We start from the raw sequence: 26,467 nt of genomic DNA, 5'->3' as shown, positions 1-26,467 counted from the left end.
TGAAGACATCCTCAGATAAACCGAAATATGTAACGTTAGTGACAGTAAACAAATCCCAGCCTTAACTCAGGAGTAAAACTCTTGAACCTCTGAACCACATCTTTTAAAACTATTCGGGAGATCATGTTGATGCCCAGTGCATATTTTTCAAACTAGTACTTGGATTATCAATCAACTTTTTCTCCAATATTGCGGAACGCGAGGGTAGATAACTAGCCAGCTAGAGATTCCCACTAGATAACACAGCCACAAAGTACAAATTGGCTATATCGTAAAAATGTATGAAAACAGAAATACGCTTTTTGGTCTTAATTTAAGGTTGGGCCATTAGATTAGCAGTGTGGTTAGGTTTAAAATGCGATTATAAGAATATTAATTGTAGAAATAGGCGGGAAAGCTTGCTAGCCCCCAAATAAATGTACAACTTCAAAGTTGCTCAACTGTTGCACAGATCATCAACTACTGCATTTGAAGACACTGCCACCTGCTGACATGTGCCTCAAATGTGATTATCAAAGAGTCCTCAACAGACATTTGAGTTAGATAGATAGCTACATAGATTTGATTTGACAGTTATAAGTTACAACCAGGGGGAAGATGCCACCAGTCCGGTCCCATACACGACTTTCTTGTGACGTATTATGCGCGGTGAACTTTTGTGACGTAACCAAGCATCAATTCGCTACATAAACTGTGTTCAGCTTTGATATATATCATCAGTACAATCTCTTTCTTAAATCAGGTTGTTTCAGTTAATCTTTTGCCGCATAGTCTGCCCTAGCTGACGCTGTGCAGAGAATACTACGATTCGAAACGGTTGGTTAGACCCGTTCACACTGCACAAGGTGATTTGGCGTTTAGAATGTCTGGTAGGCACTTACATTCTTTGGAGAGGTCCCAAATGGCACCCTGTAGTGTACTACTTTTGACCTGTACCCAGTGGGCTCAGATCAAAACAAGTGCACTCTATGGGCACAAGTCAAAGTAAGTGCACTATATATGGAATGGCGTGCCATTTGTCTGTGTGTTTGTGTGTGTGTTAGGATATGTTTTGTGCCAATCAGTTGATGAAAATGTATCCCTCAGAAAGCAAGATGGACCGTAGTGATGAGAGAATCAAAAGAGCTTTAAGGCGCCGCCCTTATGTGGTAAATACCAATTTATTTAGTTTGTGTTCTGTCTTTGTCATCACATTTTAAATGGAGTGTTGTGTTGACAGTTGAATCCAGTGAGGGTGAACACCCCTGATTCTGTGATGTGGCCAACCGGTAAGGTGCACAGAAGACCAAAGCCTGTAAGTCAAATCCGACCTGAAAACAATTACACATAAACATTACTTATGCTCCATGTACAAACTGCAGTTATCACAATAAAAGCAACTGCAGATATCCCTCCCCATCTAAACTCATTTGAAATTGAATGCTGTCTTGACAGTCTACTTCAGCGCAGACCCCTCAGATCCACAAAAGGCCTGTAAGTCACATTCAAATCAATCACATAACAGTAGCTACTTAAATGATTTATTGATGGCTACATCATTTATTTCCAAGTTATTTCCAAGGCCAAAATGAGCAAAAGAGTGTTACATTTTTTCTTTACTGTTCACAGCCAATCATTGAGAGCTGTGGGCAGGAACAGACATCTGGGGATGGACGGGACATCAATCCAGAGCCTCTCAGCCAGGTCAGACATCTCTGCTGTTCCCATAGAGACACAACAGATAGATCAATCTGTTGATTCATATGGCCATTTTGGTTGGCTTGGTTGAATTGACAATCATTCATTGGAAATGCTAAAGAATCCTACAGTGTGGAAGGTCTTTAGTCCCATCCCTAATGTTATGGGAGTTGCATTTATTGCATTTCAATACACTTGCATTTTCAATAACCCATGAATTACTCACTACTTGTACAACTATGTTGGATTGCCTAAATATTCAACATTTTCTTGGCAGTCAATGCCAGTGTATTTTATGGCTGCCCTAAGTACATGCCTTTGTCTGTCTCCTCAGTCTGGAAGGGTGACTCGGCTGATGGAGAGAAATTATGATGGGGTCATCTCATCCTCCAACTCTGATGACATCTCTATCTACTCCTTCACTGACTGTGAATCTGAGGTAAGAGAGTTGTACACCATAGATGTGTTGAGTGATATGACTGTAAAGAGAATAGTCTCAGACTAATTGACTCTGATACACAGTCTGATGATGAGGATCATGAAAGGAGGACACCACCGCTGATAGTGAAGGATGAGGAGGATGGAAAGGTGACAAAGTTTGAAGTGAGGGATATGGTAGAGGACGACAATCTGTCTCTCCACTCCTTGGATGAATCAGACTTTCTGGTATGTTCTGCACCATGTATTTGAGTAACTCTTTGACTGAATGTGGAGAATGGACTATGACCAACTAGCTCTCTGACACACAGTGTGATAATGGCAATGATGCCTCTGCTGAGGACAGTCCTGGGCCTTCAAAGGAACTACAGAGAAAAGGGGCTTCACTGAAGGACCCTCGACTGGTATTCTCTTACATTTGTGTGTTTGTGTGTTAGTGGTGCGCAGGTCAGCTGTTTGTTCAACCAAACCCACCCGCAATTGCTAATAACCCATCCGCAACCGCCCGACTATATACATTACTTTTCTGGCCATCCCTTCTTTATTTTCAACTTTCCATTTTGTAGCTTTCCTCTTATTGAATTAACCTCTGACATTGTCCTTTTTGCGTCAGTGGATCAACAATAACTTTTTCTGCCCTTTCCCAAAAGTGTTTGGTGATTGGTGTCTAGTCTATTTGGCATGCGCCAAGTTATGTCCCACAGCTTAGGTTTATGCACAAATGCTAAATAGCCTAAAGATATAAATTACACAAGAATGATACATTTATGGATTTTTTTCATGTATTGTTTTCTTTTTATTTAACCCGACCGCCACCCACATAATATTTCATGACCCTAATCCTGCCGCCCTGTGGATATAACCGCGGGACTGCTGCTTATGAGTTAATGCATCACTAGTGTGTGTTACATCTCAATGGTTTGACCCTATGTCTGTACAGATTATTGTGGCCAAGCCCAACATCCTTCTCCCTGCCTCTGTGAGTGCCCTGAAGAAGGCATCACGCCTGATGGAGTTGGTCCCTACTGTCCGGCCCTGCAAGGAGCAGCTGGACAAGAAGACACAGTGGACCAACACCAACAAGGAGAGCCTGAGGAGGATTAAAAAAAAACTGGCCTCCATAGAGCTCGACCTGGAGGAAGGCCTGAAGAAGGTCAATGACGGTCAGGACGTCAACCAAGAGAGGCAGAAGAATGAGGGATGCTTCAGAGCCTGGATTGAGAAGTGGATGGGGAGGAGGAAGGAGGAAAGACTGAGGGATGAAGATGTGAATAGGGAAGACAAAGGGAGGATGGGCGAAGAGGTGAGGGCACTGATCCAAGTGATGAAGAGAAACTGCAGTGAACGTGATCTTGAGGCAGTAAACCTGGACACTTGGCTGAATGACTTGGAAAGGTTGAAAGTGGCCTTCAAGAAATGCACTGGAGAGATGGCCAAAATGGTAGAGAGCATGGCAGAAATGCAGACCAGAATAGCTGAGAACAGGCTCCTCAAGCCTGAAAAAAAGAACTATGTCCAGAGCTTTGTAAATGAATCTTACTTATTGCGTGTAGTCATATACCTAATGTATTTATAGATTAGTCATACAGTATATCTACAGATTGTGTATGACATAGCACTGTCCTGACAGTTTGTTTGTTGTTTCTGGTCTTACAGAGCCCAGGGAAAGTCTCTGGTCCTGTGTCTGGCCTCTCTCCTCTTGTGACCTCAGCACCCCGGACCCTGGCTGAAGCCCTACGGGCCCTGCCCTCTGCTGTGGCCCGTCCCTCCCAAAAGGATGTCCCAAAGCCTCTGACACCTCCAAGCCCTGTCTCTGTCATTGTTGCTTTGCCTGCTGTGGAGTACTTACCATACCACCGCAGCCCTCGCCTGGCCCCAATCACCAACCTGAGTGAGAACGGCAGGAAGCTGCTCCAGAAAATGTCAGGAGTGACCCCACAGGTGAGAGGAAACAGGAAGGGAATATTGGCCATATGTCCTTCTACAGTATATCATGCCTCTAGATATCATAGCTCAAGAGTAGAAAATAGCCATATGCTTATATTACTTTATCTCCTTCACAAAAATATTTAGGAAGGGAAGGTCAAAAGGAAAAAGAGCAAGGGAAAAAAGCAAGTGAAGAAAGAGAAGGCCAGCAAGATGCAGCAGGTGGAAAATGTTGGAGAAAGTAAGGAGGACAAGAAAGAGGAAAAGAAGAGTCTGAGGAAGAGGTGAGGAAATAGAAGAGGGCAACATAACAAGGGCATTTTAGAGATTTATAGAAATAGAATGATGTAGAGAATTATAGAAATTGAATGCGGTAGCAGAGGAAGAGTAGCGATCTGATGTTTAATGGCAAACTACTATTTATTCTCCTGTTGTGTTTGATTGACAGGTTTCTCCAGTGGCTGCTGCCCAAACTGAGATGTTCGAAGAAATAATGGCCTACTACTACAACACACACACACACACACTCGAAGTTCAGAGCTATAGCGTCTTATAACCACACTGACATAATAAAATGTAAAAAAAACGTTATTAGTTATACCATGAGTTGTCGTTTTTACAAGGATTGTGATTGCTGAAAATAGCGCGCTTGAAATGTAAAGGTCATTTCCAGTCTTCGAGAACATTGCCTTTGAATTTCAATCGAGCTATAGCGAGTTTTGGTGTTACTGATTGAAGTCATCAATCTGTCAGTGAAGACACAGGTGCTCCTGGATGAACCGTCACAGATTCTGGCAGTGACTCCGGCATGTTTGCTGTGAAACTCTGGGGGGCACTGACAGACACAGACAGTGGACTGAGGTGGGAATGTTGAGAATGTGGATGTTGAGCCACTGGAGCCCAGTGACTGCTGGTTTGAGAGGCAGATGCATGCCCATGACTGAGTCCATGGCCAAAGCTGTGTTCGTGACTATGTCCATGACCTTGGCTGTGGCTGCAGCTGTGTCCATGTTTGTGACCATGTCCGTGACTTGGCTCAAAGCTATGCTTGAGGCCATATCCATGGTTGTGTCCGTAATAACCTGAGACCTGAACAGGGCTCCCCTGTGTATAGTAGGAGTGGGCCCAGCCTTCAAATGTCTTTGGTGTGGTCTCGGTAGCCTGTAGGTTAGAGGTAGAGGACACTGGAGCGTAGGCTTGGACTGGGTAGGAGCCTGGGGTTGGAATGATTCTGCAATCAATGAGAACGTGGACAGATTTCAGAGAGCTTAAATATACCAGTGATTCTCTATCTAATCATGGGGGACCACTAGGTGCCTACTGTACAGTATTCAATTACAGCTGAGGATCAGCTATTATAACTGCACCTCATTATACTGTAGTACATCATGTGGTCTGGCTTGCATAACAGCAATTGTTATTTAATGACCTCTTGTCTTGTCTGATAAATGATGGGTCTGGTGCTTTCTCAGTACTCACGGTGGGTGGACCGTCTTCCTTCTCGCCTCTATTGATGCAGGGACATACAGGACACCAATGTCCCTCAGCCGCCTGAAAGGCATCTTCTTGTCCAGCACTGTTGCCCTGGCATCGGACATGTCCAGAAGTGAGAGCCAGCCCTTTCCGTCTGTTTCACCAGTGCAAGTTAAGGAGAATGTGTGAAGCAGTGATGCAAGATTTTTCTAAACAAAAATAACATCATGTTTAGCAGCAGGACTCATATACAACACCTATAACCTATTACCACTTAACTACACTACTAAGCACACTTATAAAGCTGTGACATACTGCAGAGGAGCGTATCACATTTATTTTGAACCACAATGAGGTTGGAGTAAGGATACAGATCCCCCCTGCGATGATGGCGATGACATTGCAAAGGAAGACAGTGTGTGGGACCAAAAGTGTTTTGATGAACAGAAACAGCCAGGGCAGGGCTAACATGGGTACAGTGACCCCGAAAAGAAAGCCCTTAACCATACGGGAGTGCACTGTGGCCATATACATAAGGGAGAGGGATACTGGTATGAACCCCTCCATCTGGTTCTGGGCAGATGCACCAAACAGTAGCAGACCCAGTATGCTGTACAACACCCCTGTGCTGATAGAGAGAAGCAGAAACCAAACAGTGCTGCCCACACTCTTCTCAATGTCACCACAGAGGGGCCCCAGAACCCCATTACTGAGGAGTAGCTGGGTCACTGTCTTGTGGTGGAAGGAGTATGTAACTCTATATTTTTTATTTAACTAGACAAGTCAGTTAAGAACAAATTCTTATTTACAATGACGGCCTACCCTGGCGATGCAGGCCCAATTGTGCACTGCCCTATGGGACTCCCAATCACAGCCGGATGTGATACAGCCTGGATTCGAAACAGGGTCTGTAGTGACGCCTCTTGCACTAAGATGCAGTGCCTCAGACCGCTGCGCCACTCCGGAACCTTATTGAGCTTGTGCACTGCAAAGGAAGAGGAAAGGATTAAAACATATGTGATAGAGTTGACAGACATAAACATGGCGTGATGTGTTGTAGCTTGCTGCTGTAGTCTACTGGCACCGTCTGTTACATTAGCTATACGTTTTAGCACGCTAGCTAACGTTACAACACTCCCAATAAAAAGTAGCTACCGAGCCAGGGGCGGAAATCCCAGGGGGACGGGGGGGACACGACCCCCCCATCCTGGGAAAAATATGATTTGTCCCCCCCAATATATCACTGAAACATAACTATGTAATTTAAATAATATTAATAATACGCAATGAAAGCAATTGTGCTGATAATAGACACTTAATAGCCCGTTTTTAAGTTTCAAAAGATTGCGACCCCCCCACCCTTTGCCTCACAATGGTTTGATCCACTGCCAGTTCCTTAGTTGGCAAGGTAACAGAGGGGTCGTATCCACTGTCTGAAAGGCACTCAATGAACGTAACTGACGTGAGGTTAATCCAGTCAATCGCGCACACACACTAGCTGAATATGCAGAGCTAGCGCGCAAATATTAACTATTAAGCTAGCTAGTACCTATTCCATTTATGTGGCCTCGTCTTAGATGGAATCTTTGCTATCGTCAATTTATTCCAAGATCAGCATGCAGATGATGTAAGTTAGTGCTTCAAAGTCCCTGTGATAAGGTTAGCGATAAACTGGAGTCCAAACTGAACAGAACTACACTCTCTTCTACCATTGTCTTAAATATATTTAATGGTCTCGTTGCAAAAGCTAAATTGTCGCAAGGGAACTTTTATTTACTTATTTTATTTCACCTTTATTTAACCCGGGTAGCAAAGATTATAGCAAACACCACTGAAACGGAATTGGTGCTCGCTAGCTTTGCAAATTCAGCTATTGTTGGAAGCCAGCCAATATGAAACAAACTATTAAAATTACAAAAGGTTGCAGCATATGTTGTGTAAATGGTGAACTCATACAGCTGTCAACTCTTGTCATTTTAATCCGTTTCACATTTGCTAGCTACCTTTTAGATCGAAGCCCAAATAGAATGATAAATTATAAGATGATGGAAGCCCATCTCCTACTGTAAATAACCTACACACTGTGTGTGTGTGTAGCCAGCCAGCCAGGTAGAAAAATGGCAGAAAAATAAAAGACGGACATCAGAGTATTTTTCAGTACACCAAAACGCAAAGTAAGAACCCTAGTAGCCTAATATCTCAAAGACTAGTTGATAAATGAAATTCTAATGGAAATGTTTCACAATTATGTCATTAGGCAGAGCAGGCAACAGATGGCACACAGACAGCAGAGATGGGGACAGATATGCAGGGACAGACTGGCAGAGACAGGGAGTCTCAGGTAAGTTTGTTGAGTCTTTGTTTGGCAACATTATGAAAGGTTCTCAATTTTTTTTACTTGTAAAATAGGAACATAATTGGAAAATGCCATGGATACCCCCACTCTCAACTTAAATTGGTGACTGAACTAAGATTTGTTAAAGGCAATGGTATTGCTGTTGTGATTAGTTGTGTAGTTTTGGGTACCGGTAGTTAGGAGTACGGCAAACACCTTATTTCTTTGGTTCCTCAATACACATTACCATATTACAATGTAGGCTATGTGTTACAGCACTACTTATGGTGTCCCCCTCAGGAATTGCTCTTGAGAAAATTTCATGTAATTGTCCCCTCCAAAGTTGATATCAGATTTTCGCCCCTGTACCGAGCATATGATTGTTGATTCACTCAGCCCCTCCTTGCTAACATACCATGACCATTGCCAAAAACTGTCATTCCAAGACTGAAGACATCCTCTGATAAACCGAAATATGTAACGTTAGTGACAGTAAACAAATCCCAGCCTTAACTCAGGAGTAAAACTCTTGAACCTCTGAACCACATCTTTTAAAACTATTCGGGAGATCATTTTGATGCCCAGTGCATATTTTTCAAACTAGTACTTGGATTATCAATCAACTTTTTCTCCAATATTGCGGAACGCGAGGGTAGATAACTAGCCAGCTAGAGATTCCCACTAGATAACACAGCCACAAAGTACAAATTGGCTATATCGTAAAAATGTATGAAAACAGAAATAAGCTTTTTGGTCTTAATTTAAGGTTGGGCCATTAGATTAGCAGTGTGGTTAGGTTTAAAATGCGATTATAAGAATATTAATTGTAGAAATAGGCGGGCAAGCTTGCTAGCCCCCAAATAAATGTACAACTTCAAAGTTGCTCAACTGTTGCACAGATCATCAACTACTGCATTTGAAGACACGGCCACCTGCTGACATGTGCCTCAAATGTGATTATCAAAGAGTCCTCAACAGACATTTGAGTTAGATAGATAGCTACATAGATTTGATTTGTCAGTTATAAGTTACAACCAGGGGGAAGATGCCACCAGTCCGGTCCCATACACGACTTTCTTGTGACGTATTATGCGCGGTGACCTTTTGTGACGTAACCAAGGATCAATTCGCTACATAAACTGTGTTCAGCTTTGATATATATCATCACTACAATCTCTTTCTTAAATCAGGTTGTTTCAGGTAATCTTTTGCCGCATAGTCTGCCCTAGCTGACGCTGTGCAGAGAATACTACGATTGGAAACGGTTGGTTAGACCCGTTCGCACTGCACAAGGTGATTTGGCGTTTAGAATGTCTGGTAGGCACTTACATTCTTTGCAGAGGTCCCAAATGGCACCCTGTAGTGTACTACTTTTGACCTGTACCCAGTGGGCTCAGATCAAAACAAGTGCACTATATGGGCACAAGTCAAAGTAAGTGCACTATATAGGGAATGGCATGCCATTTGTCTGTGTGTGTGTGTGTGTGTTAGGATATGTTTTGTGCCAATCAGTTGATGAAAATGTATCCCTCAGAAAGCAAGATGGACCGTAGTGATGAGAGAATCAAAAGAGCTTTAAGGCGCCGCCCTTATGTGGTAAATACCAATTTATTTAGTTTGTGTTCTGTCTTTGTCATCACATTTTAAATGGAGTGTTGTGTTGACAGTTGAATCCAGTGAGGGTGAACACCCCTGATTCTGTGATGTGGCCAACCGGTAAGGTGCACAGAAGACCAAAGCCTGTAAGTCAAATCCGACCTGAAAACAATTACACATAAACATTACTTATGCTCCATGTACAAACTGCAGTTATCACAATAAAAGCAACTGCAGATATCCCTCCCCATCTAAACTCATTTGAAATTGAATGCTGTCTTGACAGTCTACTTCAGCGCAGACCCCTCAGATCCACAAAAGGCCTGTAAGTCACATTCAAATCAATCACATAACAGTAGCTACTTAAATGATTTATTGATGGCTACATCATTTATTTCCAAGTTATTTCCAAGGCCAAAATGAGCAAAAGAGTGTTACATTTTTTCTTTACTGTTCACAGCCAATCATTGAGAGCTGTGGGCAGGAACAGACATCTGGGGATGGACGGGACATCAATCCAGAGCCTCTCAGCCAGGTCAGACATCTCTGCTGTTCCCATAGAGACACAACAGATAGATCAATCTGTTGATTCATATGGCCATTTTGGTTGGCTTGGTTGAATTGACAATCATTCATTGGAAATGCTAAAGAATCCTACAGTGTGGAAGGTCTTTAGTCCCATCCCTAATGTTATGGGAGTTGCATTTATTGCATTTCAATACACTTGCATTTTCAATAACCCATGAATTACTCACTACTTGTACAACTATGTTGGATTGCCTAAATATTCAACATTTTCTTGGCAGTCAATGCCAGTGTATTTTATGGCTGCCCTAAGTACATGCCTTTGTCTGTCTCCTCAGTCTGGAAGGGTGACTCGGCTGATGGAGAGAAATTATGATGGGGTCATCTCATCCTCCAACTCTGATGACATCTCTATCTACTCCTTCACTGACTGTGAATCTGAGGTAAGAGAGTTGTACACCATAGATGTGTTGAGTGATATGACTGTAAAGAGAATAGTCTCAGACTAATTGACTCTGATACACAGTCTGATGATGAGGATCATGAAAGGAGGACACCACCGCTGATAGTGAAGGATGAGGAGGATGGAAAGGTGACAAAGTTTGAAGTGAGGGATATGGTAGAGGACGACAATCTGTCTCTCCACTCCTTGGATGAATCAGACTTTCTGGTATGTTCTGCACCATGTATTTGAGTAACTCTTTGACTGAATGTGGAGAATGGACTATGACCAACTAGCTCTCTGACACACAGTGTGATAATGGCAATGATGCCTCTGCTGAGGACAGTCCTGGGCCTTCAAAGGAACTACAGAGAAAAGGGGCTTCACTGAAGGACCCTCGACTGGTATTCTCTTACATTTGTGTGTTTGTGTGTTAGTGGTGCGCAGGTCAGCTGTTTGTTCAACCAAACCCACCCGCAATTGCTAATAACCCATCCGCAACCGCCCGACTATATACATTACTTTTCTGGCCATCCCTTCTTTATTTTCAACTTTCCATTTTGTAGCTTTCCTCTTATTGAATTAACCTCTGACATTGTCCTTTTTGCGTCAGTGGATCAACAATAACTTTTTCTGCCCTTTCCCAAAAGTGTTTGGTGATTGGTGTCTAGTCTATTTGGCATGCGCCAAGTTATGTCCCACAGCTTAGGTTTATGCACAAATGCTAAATAGCCTAAAGATATAAATTACACAAGAATGATACATTTATGGATTTTTTTCATGTATTGTTTTCTTTTTATTTAACCCGACCGCCACCCACATAATATTTCATGACCCTAAACCTGCCGCCCTGTGGATATAACCGCGGGACTGCTGCTTATGAGTTAATGCATCACTAGTGTGTGTTACATCTCAATGGTTTGACCCTATGTCTGTACAGATTATTGTGGCCAAGCCCAACATCCTTCTCCCTGCCTCTGTGAGTGCCCTGAAGAAGGCATCACGCCTGATGGAGTTGGTCCCTACTGTCCGGCCCTGCAAGGAGCAGCTGGACAAGAAGACACAGTGGACCAACACCAACAAGGAGAGCCTGAGGAGGATTAAAAAAAAACTGGCCTCCATAGAGCTCGACCTGGAGGAAGGCCTGAAGAAGGTCAATGACGGTCAGGACGTCAACCAAGAGAGGCAGAAGAATGAGGGATGCTTCAGAGCCTGGATTGAGAAGTGGATGGGGAGGAGGAAGGAGGAAAGACTGAGGGATGAAGATGTGAATAGGGAAGACAAAGGGAGGATGGGCGAAGAGGTGAGGGCACTGATCCAAGTGATGAAGAGAAACTGCAGTGAACGTGATCTTGAGGCAGTAAACCTGGACACTTGGCTGAATGACTTGGAAAGGTTGAAAGTGGCCTTCAAGAAATGCACTGGAGAGATGGCCAAAATGGTAGAGAGCATGGCAGAAATGCAGACCAGAATAGCTGAGAACAGGCTCCTCAAGCCTGAAAAAAAGAACTATGTCCAGAGCTTTGTAAATTAATCTTACTTATTGCGTGTAGTCATGTATCTAATGTATTTATAGATTAGTCATACAGTATATCTACAGATTGTGTATGACATAGCACTGTCCTGACAGTTTGTTTGTTGTTTCTGGTCTTACAGAGCCCAGAGATAGTCTCTGGTCCTGTGTCTGGCCTCTCTCCTCTTGTGACCTCAGCACCCCGGACCCTGGCTGAAGCCCTACGGGCCCTGCCCTCTGCTGTGGCCCGTCCCTCCCAAAAGGATGTCCCAAAGCCTCTGACACCTCCAAGCCCTGTCTCTGTCATTGTTGCTTTGCCTGCTGTGGAGTACTTACCATACCACCGCAGCCCTCGCCTGGCCCCAATCACCAACCTGAGTGAGAACGGCAGGAAGCTGCTCCAGAAAATGTCAGGAGTGACCCCACAGGTGAGAGGAAACAGGAAGGGAATATTGGCCATATGTCCTTCTACAGTATATCATGCCTCTAGATATCATAGCTCAAGAGTAGAAAATAGCCATATGCTTATATTACTTTATCTCCTTGACAAAAATATTTAGGAAGGGAAGGTCAAAAGGAAAAAGAGCAAGGGAAAAAAGCAAGTGAAGAAAGAGAAGGCCAGCAAGATGCAGCAGGTGGAAAATGTTGGAGAAAGTAAGGAGGACAAGAAAGAGGAAAAGAAGAGTCTGAGGAAGAGGTGAGGAAATAGAAGAGGGCAACATAACAAGGGCATTTTAGAGATTTATAGAAATAGAATGATGTAGAGAATTATAGAAATTGAATGCGGTAGCAGAGGAAGAGCAGCGATCTGATGTTTAATGGCAAACTACTATTTATTCTCCTGTTGTGTTTGATTGACAGGTTTCTCCAGTGGCTGCTGCCCAAACTGAGATGTTCAAAGAAATAATGGCCAACTACTACTACACACACACACACACACACACACACACACACACACACACTCACACTCACACACTCGCAGAGATTTTGAGTATTGCTTACTCCTCCAACACACAGAGAAACTTACTTTCAGAAACAGGAACTATGTTTAGCAAAATACACATATTGGTCTCATTGTTATATTTTGAGACATGCACCATTCTTTAAAAAATAAATTAAAAAAGACCCAATAATTATATTGGTTCCCATACAGCCTACTAGGGTAGCGAATGATAATGGGTTGGATTTACATAGCGTGTAGTTATCAGGCTTGGAAATATAGCCAGGAGATGCAGGGTCAACACCCCTACTCATGTCATAAGTGCCATGAGATGTTTAGTGACCACAGAGAGATAGGACCTCTGTGTGCACAGTCTCATCCGAAGGACAGCACCGGCCGCAGGGCAGTGTCTGGCATTGGGGTCTTAGGTCTTCTTTGGCCAAAGGGAAGTGAAGAGGGCCAGTATGATAGAGCAAGAACTTTCTTAGCAGATAATGATAACATGACAACAGTAGCTATAGATGATGTAATGAAAAGTTGGAGGGTGGTTGGTAATGGAGAACATCAGGTGGATCCACGTCTGGGTGTTGGGCAGGACCCCTAGGTCCTGGAGAACAGGAGCAGAGTTAAAGGGAACAGGGTAGGAGACAGAGACGTAAACACTCTGCTCCGGTAGCTCTCCTTCTGTTTCTCCTGCGCCTTGTCCATGTTCAGTCTCACCTTGATTGATGACAGGAATACATGCAATTATATTTCATATTACAAATACATTTCTTACATATCTCTTGGAGGGACAGAAAATAAATTAACAGCGGACAATCATTTTTACCTGGTCAAAAACCTCCACATCCTTCTCAGTCTGTGCCTGAAGGTAGAACTCGAAGGCGTTCTGATCTGGTTCCACAACTTCCATCACATCAGGTGGGGTTTCAGTGATCTGAAAGTACGTTATGCAAAAATAGCAATAGACAAACACTAAGTCAATCGCAAATTTCAAACACTACAGTATATGCAATAATTGTATATACAATTGCATCGTTTTCTTAGTCAACAGCTGCAGCTCCTGTCCATACTCAGCATGGATGCTGCTGTTGTGTGCAAAGAGAATTACCTTCAGGTTGTTCTCCCACCCTTCCTGGTACCAATCAAGGGACTTGCTCATGACAGTCTTGAGGGTCTGGTTGGTCCATTCACCAAACCTGAAGGAGGGGGTAGGAAAGCAATATCTATTGACAATGTACTTCAAGATATTGAAATATATCTGATTGTGTATCATGGAAAAACAAAAACAAATTGTAAAAAATAAATATAACAAACCATTGTTGACAGAATATAACCTATAACATACGTACCTTGTTCCAGCATTCATGACCTCGGTCATTCAAAATGACCTCAGGAGAACCGTGGGTGTTGAAGATGTCCACTATTGCCTTGGCCTCGCTAGTCTCGTCCTTGATGGGTATCATACAAAACAAAAATCTATTTTTGGTTCCAAGCACCCCTTTTAATGGGTTACAGAAGGGAATTTAGAGTTAAGCAAGTACTCTTCCTTTACTGACCTTAATGGGTATTGCCTCCACCCACTTGGTAAAGTGATCAGTCGCCGTCAGACACCAGCTGTTGCCATTCCTGGATTTCGTGAAGGGTCCAATGAGGTCGACCCCTAACATTTAAAGTGTTAGAGAGATCAATCAAATGTATTTATAAAGCCCTTTTTACATCAGCCGATGTCACAAAGTGCTATACAGAAACCCAGCCTAAAACCCCAAACAGCAAGCAATGCAGATGAAGAAGCACGGTGGCTAGGAAAAACTCCCATGAAAGGCAGGAACCTAGGAAGAAACCTAGGGTGGAACCAGGCTCTGAGGGATGGCCAGTCCTCTTCTGGCTGTGCCGGGTGGAGATATAACAGTACATGGCAAAGATGTTCAAACGTTCATAGATGACCAGCAGGGTCAAATAATAATAATCACAGTGGTTGTAGAGGGTGCAACAGGTCAGCACCTCAGGAGTAAATGTCAGTTGGATTTTCATAGCTGATCATTCAGAGTTAGAGACAGCAGGTGCGGTAGAGAGAGAGAGTCGAAAACAGCAGGTCCGGGACAAGGTAGCACGTCCGGTGAACAGGTCAGGGTTCCATAGCCGCAGGCAAAACCGTTGAAACTGGAGCCGCAGCATGACCAGGTGGACTGGGGACAGCAAGGAGTCATCAGGCCAGGTAGTCTTGAGGCATGGTTCTAGGGCTCAGGTCCTCCGAGAGAAGAGAACGAGAAAGAGAGAGAGAATTAGAGGACTACCTTAAATTCACACAGGACACCGGATAAGACAGGAGAAATACTCCAGATATAACAGACTGACCATAGCCCCCCGACACATAAATTATTTCAGCATAATTACTGGAGGCTGAGACAGGAGGGGTCGGGAGACACTGTGGCCCTGTTCGACTGTACCCCAGGACAGGGCCAACCTGGCAGGATATAACCCCACCCACTTTGACAAAGCACAGCCCCCACACCACTAGAGGGATATCTTCAACCACCAACTTACTATCCTGAGACAAGGCCGAGTATAGCCCACAAAGATCTCCCCCACGGCACGAACCCGAGGAGGGCACCAACCCGTACAGGAAGATCACGTCATAGACTCAACCCACTCAAGTGACACACCCCTCCTAGGGACAGCATGGAAGAGCACCAGCCCCCGTAATAGGGTTAGAGGCAGAGAATCCCAGTGGAGAGGGGGGAACTGGCCAGGCAGACAGAGCAAGGGTGGTTCGTCGCTCCAGTGCCGTTCCGTTCACTTTCACATCCCTGGGCCAGACTACATTCAATCATAGAACCTACTGAAGAGATGAGTCTTCAATAAAGACTTAAAGGCCGAGACCGAGTCTGCGTTTCTCACATGGATAGGCAGACCATTACATAACAATTTAGCTCTATAGGAGAAAGCCATGCCTCCAGCTGTTTGCTTAGAAATTCTGGGGACAATAGGGAGGCCTGCGTATTGTGAGCGTAGCGTACGTGTAGGTATGTACAGCAGGACCAAATTGGAAAGATAGATAGGAGCAAGCCCATGTAATGCTTTGAAGGTTAGCAGTAAAACCTTAAAATCAGCACTAGCCTTAACGGGAAGCCAGTGTAGAGAGGATAGCACTGGAGTAATATGATCAAATGTTTTGGTTCTAGTCAAGATTCTAGCAGCCGTATTTAGCACTAACTGAAGTTTATTTAGTTCTTTATCCGGGTTGCCTGAAAGTAGAGCATTGCAGTAGTATAATCTAGAAGTGACAAAAGCATGGATTAATATTTCTGCATAATTTTTGGACAGAAATGTTCAGATTTTTGTAATGTTACATAGATGGAAAAAAGCTGTTCTTGAAACAGTCTTGATATGTTTGTCAAAAGAGAGATCAGTGTCCAGAGTAACGCAGAGGTCCTTCACAGTTTTATTTGAGACGACTGTACAACCATCAAGATTAATTGTCAGATCCAACAGAAGATCTCTTTGTTTCTTGGGACCTAGAACTAGCATTTCTGTTTTCTCCAAGTTTAAAAGTAGAACATTTGCCACCATCCACTTCCTTATGTCTGAAACACAGGCTTCCAGGGAGGGCAATTTTGGGGCTTCACCATGTTTCATCGAAATGTACAGCTGTGTATCGTCCGCATAGCAGTGAAAGTTAACATTGTTTCCGAATGACATCACCAAGAAGTAAAATATATAGTGAAAACAATAGAGGTCCTAAAACGGAACCTAGAGGAACACCAAAATGTACAGTTGATTTGTCAGAGGACAAACCATCCACAGAGACAAACTGCTATCTTTCCAACAGATAAGATCTAAACCAGGCCAGAACTTGTCTGTGTAGACTTTATTCTTACCCGTATCTGTGTCATACAGTATGCAGATGTTCATATTTGTAAGGATACTGACACACACACACATTCTAGAATATTGAACTCTGCTGTGGCCAAATAAAGAAACCATTACAAAACAACTTATCAGAGCAAAATTTGAATTGGGACACTTATCGTTTATGTGCCATGGTGAAACATCTTTGAATGGCTTCAACTCCGGCGCCACAGTCTTCACCCTCTCAAACTTCTGGTAGGCTAAACAGGGTACTGACCTATAAAAAAAAGTGACAAATTGAAACATTGGGTGCTCTCTGATATGACATTAATTGAAATCATAATAATTTCACATATAATAGAATGTGATTGATAAACAAAGTTTATTTCACTTGCCCAGCTGCCCACCTCCTCGACAATTCCCTGTCAGAAAACGCGTTGGTTGATTTTGGTAATCATGCGCTTCACTCCGAAATGGTCAGCATGCATCTCGGTCAGCACGGCCTTCTTCTCTGTAAATATCATACTCCTGTGTTGCTGGCCATCCTTCCCCCGTAGGTAGACATGATTGCCTAACAAGTTGGAAGAGAAGAGTTGTTAAAATACTAAAGTCTAAGTACATTTGCACGACTGTCTTTCTCGCTCGCTCTCTCTGTCCATCTTCCACTCTCTTCCTTTCATCCTTTCTTTCTCACTTTCTTCCTCCACTATGTCAGTGGCGGCTGCTGAGGGGAGGGCGGCTCATAATAAAGGCTGGAATGGAGTCAATTGAATGGTATCAACCACATGGAAACCACGTGTTTTATTCCATTTACTCCATTCCAGACATTATTATGAGCCGCCCTCCCCTCAGCAGCCTCCACTGAACTATATATATATAGCTAGCAACTAGCTAACGTTAGTTGGAAAATGGTTGTACATATCTAAATCCGTCCAGTTATCTAATTGAAGTTAACTGCTTAACTTTACTCTGAATTGTGAATTTCTCTGAATGTTGCGCCTCTTGTCGAGATCACTGCTGCCTTCATAGTACTTTGCCTGGTAGGAAAGATAAAATAACATCTCCTCGAGAGATGCCATTGAAGTGAAAGTTACATACAAACAGAAAGCTACAAAAACAGTTAGCTAGCAACTAACATTAGCTAAACAAAACTGTCTGGCTAGACAGCTGACTAGGCAGGCTGATGTAAGTAAATAAGGAACCTTACAGTATCTAGCAATTTCAATCCAAAAAACAGCTTAAATGATTTATTCCTATTTAACAATATTCTGTTATATAAAGACAAATATGTGGTAAAGAAAACTAAACGCTCGTCGTTTATATCAGACGACATACAGGGTCTTCTTTGACACCATGGCGGTCTAAAAACAAATATCACAGGCACATGCTGCCCTGGCTGTACATCAGCCCAAATAATTAACAAAATACAAATAAACAAAACCCAACGTACTCCTTTATTCAGATTCATCCCTACAGGCTCTGGGGCCTGAGAAAGAAAAGCATCTTCGGAAAGTATTATTTGCAATGTTTCGGCAGTGAAGTCCTGGAAACCGCAAAAGCTTTTTTGTAGGGGGGCACTATTTGGCATGACAGGCTCTCTGATTTTTCATTTGTTTTCCATAAATGACTACTGTAGTGGAATCATACGGTGATAATACTCCTGACTGGCTGGGAACCATGGAAGTCCTGGGGTCACTGACGCAAGGAGAGGTGTGAAGACAGGTGAAAACGTGAATCAATGAGTTCAAAGTACTGTAAGTGCTATGGTTTATTGTTACAGGGAGTGTTATTTTGTTCGTCGGGCAGCGGATAGTTCAAAGAGGGAGACACAAGGATGCGCGTCTATCATTTACATTGCGTTTATTGCATTTGAATCTGGCTGTGTTTTCCTGTCTTTTGTTTTAACTAGCAAAGTGCAAAGGAATGTTAATTCAGTTTGGGCGTGAGTTTCTGCTTGAATTCAGTTAAAAGGACAGTGAATTTGTTAATACTTTGAGAACTTGCTACCAAGCTCCTGTGTGTATCAAACACACATCGTGTTTTCTCTTAGAGACTGTTGGTGCTGACATCTTCAGGACAGGAATACTGGTTTACTTAACGGAGGAATAAACACACATGTTCATCATTGGTGTTTTAACCAGAACGGGGAAAATGCACTTTTATTTATTTTCGCACATGCGCAGTCATACATCTCTCATAGGGCATGACTGTACCAGTGTAAGAACACAACTCAACAACATATTAGTCCACATGCCAACACCCCCACTTGCTCTTATACTGTACAAGTCGTATTCAACCTAACTTTATCAACACATTTAGCTTAGTTATTCATCTCACAAATGTCAGTTTATATTCCAAACATGTAACCCAAGAATTTTTCATTTTTGAACTTCGTTACAGGTTTAGTCAAAACATCTGCAGCCATGTCTGCCGTTGGACAATATTCAATACTTATTTTACCATCACTGAGTGCAGATCGAATGAAATGATATCTGATGTCGACATGTTTACATCTCTGACGACATACTGGGTTCTTTGACAGAGCAATTGCACCTTGGTTATCTTCAAAGATTGTTACTGGTGTATATTGGCACTCACTATCCATCTCGCCCAATAACTGTACAAGGTACAAACTTTCTTGTGTAGTAGCAGCCAGTGCCATGTACTCTGCTTCACATGTAGATAAAGTGGTACCGTTCTTGTGGATGAGCTTGTTACACCCCTGTCGAAATTTGACTGAAGCTCCGTTGGCTGTCGCTGCTTTAACAGAGAAAATGTCCTGTGGAAACGACGGCACGTACAGCGCCTTCGTCAGCGTTGTTTTTACCCGACGACCCGTGTTGTCTCTCAGGTAAACCTCCGCTGCACCTCTCCGCGACACCATTCGTTCTTGTTCCGTCAGCCAGCTCCACGGAATGTTTTTCCGGTTTGAAAGTCTCGTCAAACTCCTTAAACTTCCCGATGTCCGTGACTATATGTGACGTTGCTCCCGTATCAACCATCAGCCCTTTCTGTTTCAGTCCACTAACCTGACAGTCACTTATTCTGAATGCAAATGTGTGGCTTTCAGCATCTGTTGCTTGTTTCACATTGTCTCTTCTTTTTCGTCTGCAATTTGCGTCAGTATGAGTGGAGCTCTTGCAAAAACTACACCACTGTCTCCGTGCTTTGCGCTCTCCAGTAGCGGTACATTCCCGGGCCTTGTGCCCTTTCTGGCCACAGTTGAAGCAGGTTATCTCGGTCCCTTTATCTCTCCCTCTTGGCCAGCTAACTTTAATGTTACTTGCCTTCATCACGTTGTCGTCAGTAGAAATGGCGCTAAACTTCTCGGTGCTTTCATAGCTCCTCAACTTGGTTTTGAACTTGCCAAAAGTTGTCGGCTCGTCACTCTGCGTTATGTGGATGGCAAACGGCTTAAATGATTCGGGCAAACCTTTCAGAATCATTGCAATCAACAGCCCGTCACTTAAAGTCTCTTCAGCATTTCTCAGTGCTGTAATAGCCGTCTCAGCACGAATGATATAGTCCGTAACACTTTCGTCAGCGGCTTTCTGAAGAGAAGTTAGTTCAGTGTAGAGGCTAATCACACGTGGCTTCCCTTTACCTGCATAATGTTCCCTCAATATCTTCAACGCTTTTCTCCCATCATCTGCTGCTTCTCTCATTATCAGGGAAAGGCTTTTATCATCCAAAACCTGTATCAATTCGGCGTAGGCTTCTTCATTTTTCTCTCTGTCTTCTTCATCTTCATCCACGCTCAATATGGCGGCCTTTAGCCCAAGCAAACGCAAGTGCCCCAAAAACTTTGTCTCCCATAACTCGTTGTTTTTTTCATCTCCGTCGAAATATAATCTATTCCATCGGCTTCCATGTTCCCTCCTGGGCCCATAACCTGTTGGTGCTAACATCTTCAGGACAGGAATACCGGTTTACTTAACGGAGGAATAAACACACATGTTCATCATTGGTGTTTTAACCAGAACAGGGGAAAATGCACTTTTATTTATTTTCGCACATGCGCAGTCATACATCTCTCATATGGCATGACTGTACCAGTGTAAGAACACAACTCAACAACATATTAGTCCACATGCCAACAGAGACTATTCTGAACTGAAGACACGTGTTACCACGTTGTTTTAGCCTATTGGTGATAGTCATATACTCTGTGTTATTCTGTAATGTATCATGTATTTCATGTACGCTGTAATTGTTTGAGTGTCAATTCTTTCATACTATTAGTTAAATAGAGTAACTGTATTCCTCGTTTTACAGAGTAACTATTTGATTGACTAAATGCTTATAATTTAGACGATCTATTGGTAGTTGTTATTTACACTGTACACAAACTGTAGCATATTCTTGGGCATCGCCTTGACATCTCTGATCTGCTTGCCTCAATTAATTAATGCTAGAACATTGGTCGCCAGGATTAGCTATTTGTATCTAGTCTTTTAATATTTGCATTACGGTGCAAGTTAGACATGTTCATTATAGTCATACTGAGTCGGTGATGCAATGATTCGCTATCTTACACCATTGAATTATGTACTCAAACAGCTGCCTGGTATTCAAGATAACACGCAACATAGCACCACCACCTTTGTAGGTTTTCGTCAACCTCGCTCTGATTTAAATAGCAGTGTTCCAAGAACCTCTACTAGGGGTGACTGTAGGATCCTCAAACGGACAAAAAGGAGACACAAGAGGGCACCCCACACTCATTTCAGATCCCATGGGGTCTTTATTTTAATACTGTATGCTCTCACTCTCATCACCAATAATTCGATATTAAACTGATTATGGAAGTAGGCAGATTATGCAATAGTCATGTAAACACCTTACTCTGTTTATCTTAATCGGCGTAACGTCAAAATCGAAGTAAGCATACGCTGATTAAAACACCTGGTTTTCTGAATTATCAGGACATGTGAACACCTTAATCGGCGTTCCAAGCAGCGTATTTGATCTGCGCATGTGCCAGGACCAACCAAGTGACCCTCCCTCTTTAGCCCTAGTGAAGTGTGTTTGAACAACAATGCATGCGTTTCAGAAGTAGTTTTCACATATAAAATGTATATATCCGGACTCAGAATCAAATATGTTTCCCAAAAATAACATGTTTGTTATGGTAGAATGTTTGTTTTGATTGGCGATGTTCTGCATTATCAGAGTGCTGTGTCCATGTAAAAGGATTACTAGGGAAATCGTTCTTCTTGCAAAGCATGTAAACATTTTAATCTAAGTATTATATTAATCTGACTATCCACAATAATCACATTATTAAGGTCTACACCTGTTGTATTTGGCGCATGTGACTAATAACATTTGATTTGATTTGAAAATGTGATTTGATTATTGTGTGCATGTAATTGCACTCACTGCCTTCTTGGTAAGCAACTCCAGTGTAGATTTGGCCTTTTGTTGTAGCTTATTGTCCTGCTGAAAGGTTTATTCCTCTCCCTTTCTCTGGTGTAAAGCAGACTGAAGCAAGTTTGCCTTTAGGATTTTGCCTGTGCTGAGCTCCATCCTGTTTCTTTTTATCCTGATAACCTCCCCAGTATTTGCTGTCAAGCATACCCATACCATGATGCAGCCACCACCATTTATGAAAATAAGGAGGCAGTTACTCATTGATGTGTTGTGTTGGTTTTGTCCCAAACAGAACACTTTGCATTTAGGCCAAAAAGTGTATTCCTTTGCTGTTTTTTTGTTGCAGTATTACTTTAGTGCCTTGTTGCATACAAGATGCATGTTTTGGAATATGTATTATTTATTATTATTCTGTATATTTGTATTCTTCTTTTCACTCTGTCATTTAGGTAATTATTGTGGAGTCACTACAATGTTGTTGATCCATCCTCAGTTCTCTCCCATCACAGCCATGGAACTCTGTAGCTGTTTTTAAATCACCAATGGCCTCATGGTAACATCCCAGAGCAGTTTCATTCCTGTCCTGCTACTCAGTTCAGAAGGACGATTGTATCTTTGATGTGTCTCGGTGGTTTAATACATAATGCACAGCCTAATTATTAACTTGACCATGCTTAAAGAGATATAAAATGTCTGATTTCTTATTGTTACCCATCTACCAATCACTGCCCTTCTTTATGAGACTTTCAAAAACTCCCTGGTCTTTGTAATTTAATCTGTGCTTGACATTCAATACTTGACTAAGGGACCTTACGTATATACAGTTGAAGTCGGAAGTTTACATACACCTTAGCCGAATATGTTTGGCCTTCCCTGTGGCTCAGTTGGTAGAGCATGGTGTGTGCAACGCCAGGGTTGTGGGTTCAATTCCCACGGGGGGCCAGTACAAAATAAAAATGCATGAAATGAAATGTATGCATTCACTACTGTAAGTCGCTCTGGATAAGAGCGTCTGCTAAATGACTAAAATGTACATTTAAACTCAGTTTTTCACAATTCCTGAGATTTAATCCTAGTAAAAATTCCCTGTTTTAGGTCAGTTAGGATCACCACTTTATTTTAAGAATGTGAAATGTCAGAATAATAGTAGAGAGAATGATTTATTTCAGCTTTTATTTCTTTCATCACATTCCCAGTGGGTCAGAAGTTGACATACACTCAATTAGTATTTGGTAGCATTGCCTTCAAATTGTTTAACTTGGGTCAAACGTTTCGGGTAGCCTTCCACAAGCTTCCCACAATAAGTTGGGTGAATTTTGTCCCATTCCTCCTGACAGAGCTGGTGTAACTGAGTCAGGTTTGTAGGCCTCCTTGCTCGGACACACTTTTTCAGTTCTGCCCACACATTTTCTATAGGATTGAGGTCAGGGCTTTGTGATGGCCACTCCAATACCTTGACCTTGTTGTCCTTAAGACATTTTCCACAACTTTGGAAGTATGCTTGGGGTCATTGTCCATTTCGAAGACCCATTTGCGACCAAGCTTTAACTTCCTGACTGATGTCTTGAGATGTTGCTTCAATATATTCACATAATTTTCCTCCCTCATGATGCCATCTATTTTGTGAAGTGCACCAGTCCCTCCTGCAGCAAAGCACCTCCACAACATGATGCTGCTACCCCCGTGCTTCACGGTTGGGATGGTGTTCTTCAGCTTGTAAGCCTCCCCCTTTTTCCTCCAAACATAATGATGGTCATTATGGCCAAACAGTTCTATTTTTGTTTCATCAGACCAGAGGACATTTCTCCAAAAAGTACAATCTTTGTCCCCATGTGCAGTTGCTAACCGTAGTCTAGCTTTTTTATGGCGGTTTTGGAGCAGTGGCTTCTTCCTTGCTAAGCGGCCTTTCAGGTTATGTCGATATAGGACTCGTTTTACTGGGGCGGCAGGTAGCCTAGTTGCTAGAGCGTTGGCCCAGTAACCGAAAGGTTGCTAGATTGAATCCCCGAGCTGACAAGGTAAAAAAGAAAAAACTGCCGTTCTGCCCCGGAACAAGGCAGTTAACCCACTGTTCCTAGGCCGTCATTGTAAATAAGAATTTGTTCTTAACTGTCTTGCCTAGCTAAAAAAATTTAAATGTGGATATAGATACTTTTGTACCTGTTTCCTCCAGCATCTTCACAAGGTCCTTTGCTGTTGTTCTGAGATTGATTTACACTTTTTGCACCAAAGTACGTTCATCTCTAGGAGACAGAACGTGTCTCCTTCCTGAGCGGTATGACAGCTGCGTGGTCCCATGGTGTTTATACTTGCGTACTATTGTTTGTACAGATGAACATTTGTAATCATGCCTGTGTGTAGCTGGTGTAGCGAGTCAGGCGCAGGACAGCAGATATGAGTAATCAACGTATTTACTCAAGTATTCACAAATACAACACAATAATCCGAGCTCACAATAACGGACCGTATACAAGACAAACAATCACTCACAAACAACCATGGGGGAACAGAGGGTTAAATAATGAACAAGTAATTGGGGGATTGAAACCAGGTGTGTAAAACAAAGACAAAACAAATGGAAAATGAAAAGTGTATCGGCGATGGCTAGAAAGCCGGTGACGTCGACCGCCGAACGCCGCCCGAACAAGGAGAGGGACCGACTTCGGTGGAAGTCGTGACATCCCCTGTCAGATGGTTATCTAGCACACATCCAAGATACTTAACAGAGTCTTTTGCTGCGACTACTATGTCACCTACTACCACCTTAAAATCTGTGGATTTCCTCAGTTTCACTTTGGACCCGAACAAGATGGACTCTGTTTTTCCAAGATGAAGTGACAGCTTATTGTCATATAGCCATTTACTGACATGCAGAAGTTCAGCACTGAGGGCTTTCTCAACCACATCTGTGTCTTTGTGGGAAACCAACAGTGCAGAATCATCTGCATATAGGAAAAGATCACATGTACAGGCAGATTTCAGATCATTTATATACAATAGAAATGAAAGTGGACCCAGCACACTCCCTTGGGGTACCCCGCAGTTCAAGATTTTGGGTTTAGACAGGGTTCCATCCACATCCACCATCTGTTTTCTTCCTTGTAGGTAACAGCTGACCCATTTTACTGCTAAGTTGTTAAAGCCCATGGGTCTTAGTTTGATTAACAGAATCTCATCATCCACTGTATCGAACTCCTTTTGGAGATCTAACATAACCATACCACAAAATTTCCCTCCGTCTTCTTCCTTCCTTATGTGTTCAGTCAGATATAGTAGGCGGGTGTCAGTGGAATGGGATTTCCTGAAACCAGATTGGAGCTCATAGAATAGGTTATGCAAGGAAATATAACTGTAAATCTGCTTGAACATAATCTTTTTCATGACCTTCGATAAAGCATAGGGGATTCAGACAGGCCGATAGTTTCCATGATCTAACTTATTCCCTTTTTTGTATAAAGGAATGACCCTTGCAAGTTTTAGTTCACTGGGAAAACACCCTAGTTCAATAGACAGATTCACAATGTGAGTTACACAGGGGGTGATAATTACCGCAGCATCCTTTAGAAATCTGGCAGGAATGTTGTCAAGGCCAGTTGCTTTGGAATGGTCAAGTTCTTTCAGCCTCTCTAGCACAGTTGACTCAGACACCTTTTCAAATGAAAAAACATCTACTTGAATCCTCTGCTGTGAGTAAAACTGCTGGACATGACTCCCAATAGCAACCTGATTGACTAGGTAACTTGCTAACTAATGTATTAGCTATAGTTGCAAAATAGCTATTCAGACTGTCTGCAACCATGGTCTTATCTGATGGAACCTTTCCTCCAATGTCCAAGCTAAGATTGAGAGCTTTGGTCTTTAATCTGTTACTATAACCTAACAGCTTCAGACACTTCCAGAATTTACTCGGATTGTTCCTATTTTCAACTATTTTGTCATTAAAATATTCTTTCTTGACCTTCTGTATCATCCTGTTGACCTCATTTCTTAATTTCTTATAGTCTATAAATATATCATCTGCCCTGGATTTCCTAAACTCCAGAAAGTGTTCATTTCTACCCTTAATTGAATTTAAAATGTTATCATTTTTCCATGATTCAGTTCTTTGCTTAATTCGTTTTTTTTTACTGGAGCCTGCTTATCTACAGCATGTAAAAACAATGATTTAAAATGGCCCCAGGCATTCTCCACCTCAATGCATTTCAATACAGCAGACCAGTCCAATTTGCTCAAACAATTAACAAAAATATCTGCACTATAATTCTTCATAGCCCTAATTTGTATTAAGTTATGTCAATTAAAAGCTGTTTTCTGAACCTTCCTACTACAGAAAATGATGGAAGGATCACTGAGCCCATAGTTTTCAACCCTACTGTT

The 26,467-nt window shown here is 42.5% G+C and overlaps 3 protein-coding genes and 1 long non-coding RNA gene across 4 annotated transcripts; 2 read left to right on the top strand and 2 right to left on the bottom strand.

The window, feature by feature from the left end:
- The first annotated feature begins 2,904 nt into the window (after positions 1–2,904).
- On the top strand, positions 2,905–4,627 carry LOC115154208 (uncharacterized). Its single transcript, XM_029700203.1, has 4 exons — positions 2,905–3,556; positions 3,772–4,056; positions 4,189–4,325; positions 4,490–4,627. The coding sequence occupies exons 1-4, from the start codon at positions 3,044–3,046 to the stop codon at positions 4,533–4,535; spliced, it is 981 nt and encodes a 326-aa protein (XP_029556063.1). The 5' UTR covers positions 2,905–3,043; the 3' UTR covers positions 4,536–4,627.
- Positions 4,628–4,642: 15 nt separating this feature from the next.
- LOC115154209 (rhomboid domain-containing protein 2-like) lies at positions 4,643–6,268 on the bottom strand. Its single transcript, XM_029700205.1, has 3 exons — positions 5,886–6,268; positions 5,521–5,668; positions 4,643–5,272 (listed from the first exon to the last, which is right to left on the bottom strand). The coding sequence occupies exons 1-3, from the start codon at positions 6,079–6,081 to the stop codon at positions 4,783–4,785; spliced, it is 834 nt and encodes a 277-aa protein (XP_029556065.1). The 5' UTR covers positions 6,082–6,268; the 3' UTR covers positions 4,643–4,782.
- A 4,953-nt stretch (positions 6,269–11,221) lies between these two features.
- On the top strand, positions 11,222–12,689 carry LOC115154210 (uncharacterized). Its single transcript, XM_029700206.1, has 2 exons — positions 11,222–12,353; positions 12,486–12,689. Exon 1 carries the CDS (start codon positions 11,341–11,343, stop codon positions 11,944–11,946), a length of 606 nt encoding a protein of 201 aa, XP_029556066.1. The 5' UTR covers positions 11,222–11,340; the 3' UTR covers positions 11,947–12,353; positions 12,486–12,689.
- Positions 12,690–16,721: 4,032 nt separating this feature from the next.
- LOC115154207 (uncharacterized) lies at positions 16,722–20,362 on the bottom strand. The gene is made up of 3 exons (XR_003867843.1): positions 20,322–20,362; positions 17,125–17,288; positions 16,722–16,994 (listed from the first exon to the last, which is right to left on the bottom strand). It is a non-coding gene; the product is annotated as an uncharacterized LOC115154207 (long non-coding RNA).
- Positions 20,363–26,467: the final 6,105 nt, after the last annotated feature.

This window comes from Salmo trutta, chromosome 19 (assembly GCF_901001165.1).
Source record: "Salmo trutta chromosome 19, fSalTru1.1, whole genome shotgun sequence".
Lineage (NCBI taxonomy): Eukaryota > Metazoa > Chordata > Actinopteri > Salmoniformes > Salmonidae > Salmo > Salmo trutta.
Note: the sequence above shows the minus strand (reverse complement) of the source record. Positions and strands in the feature narration are given on the sequence as shown.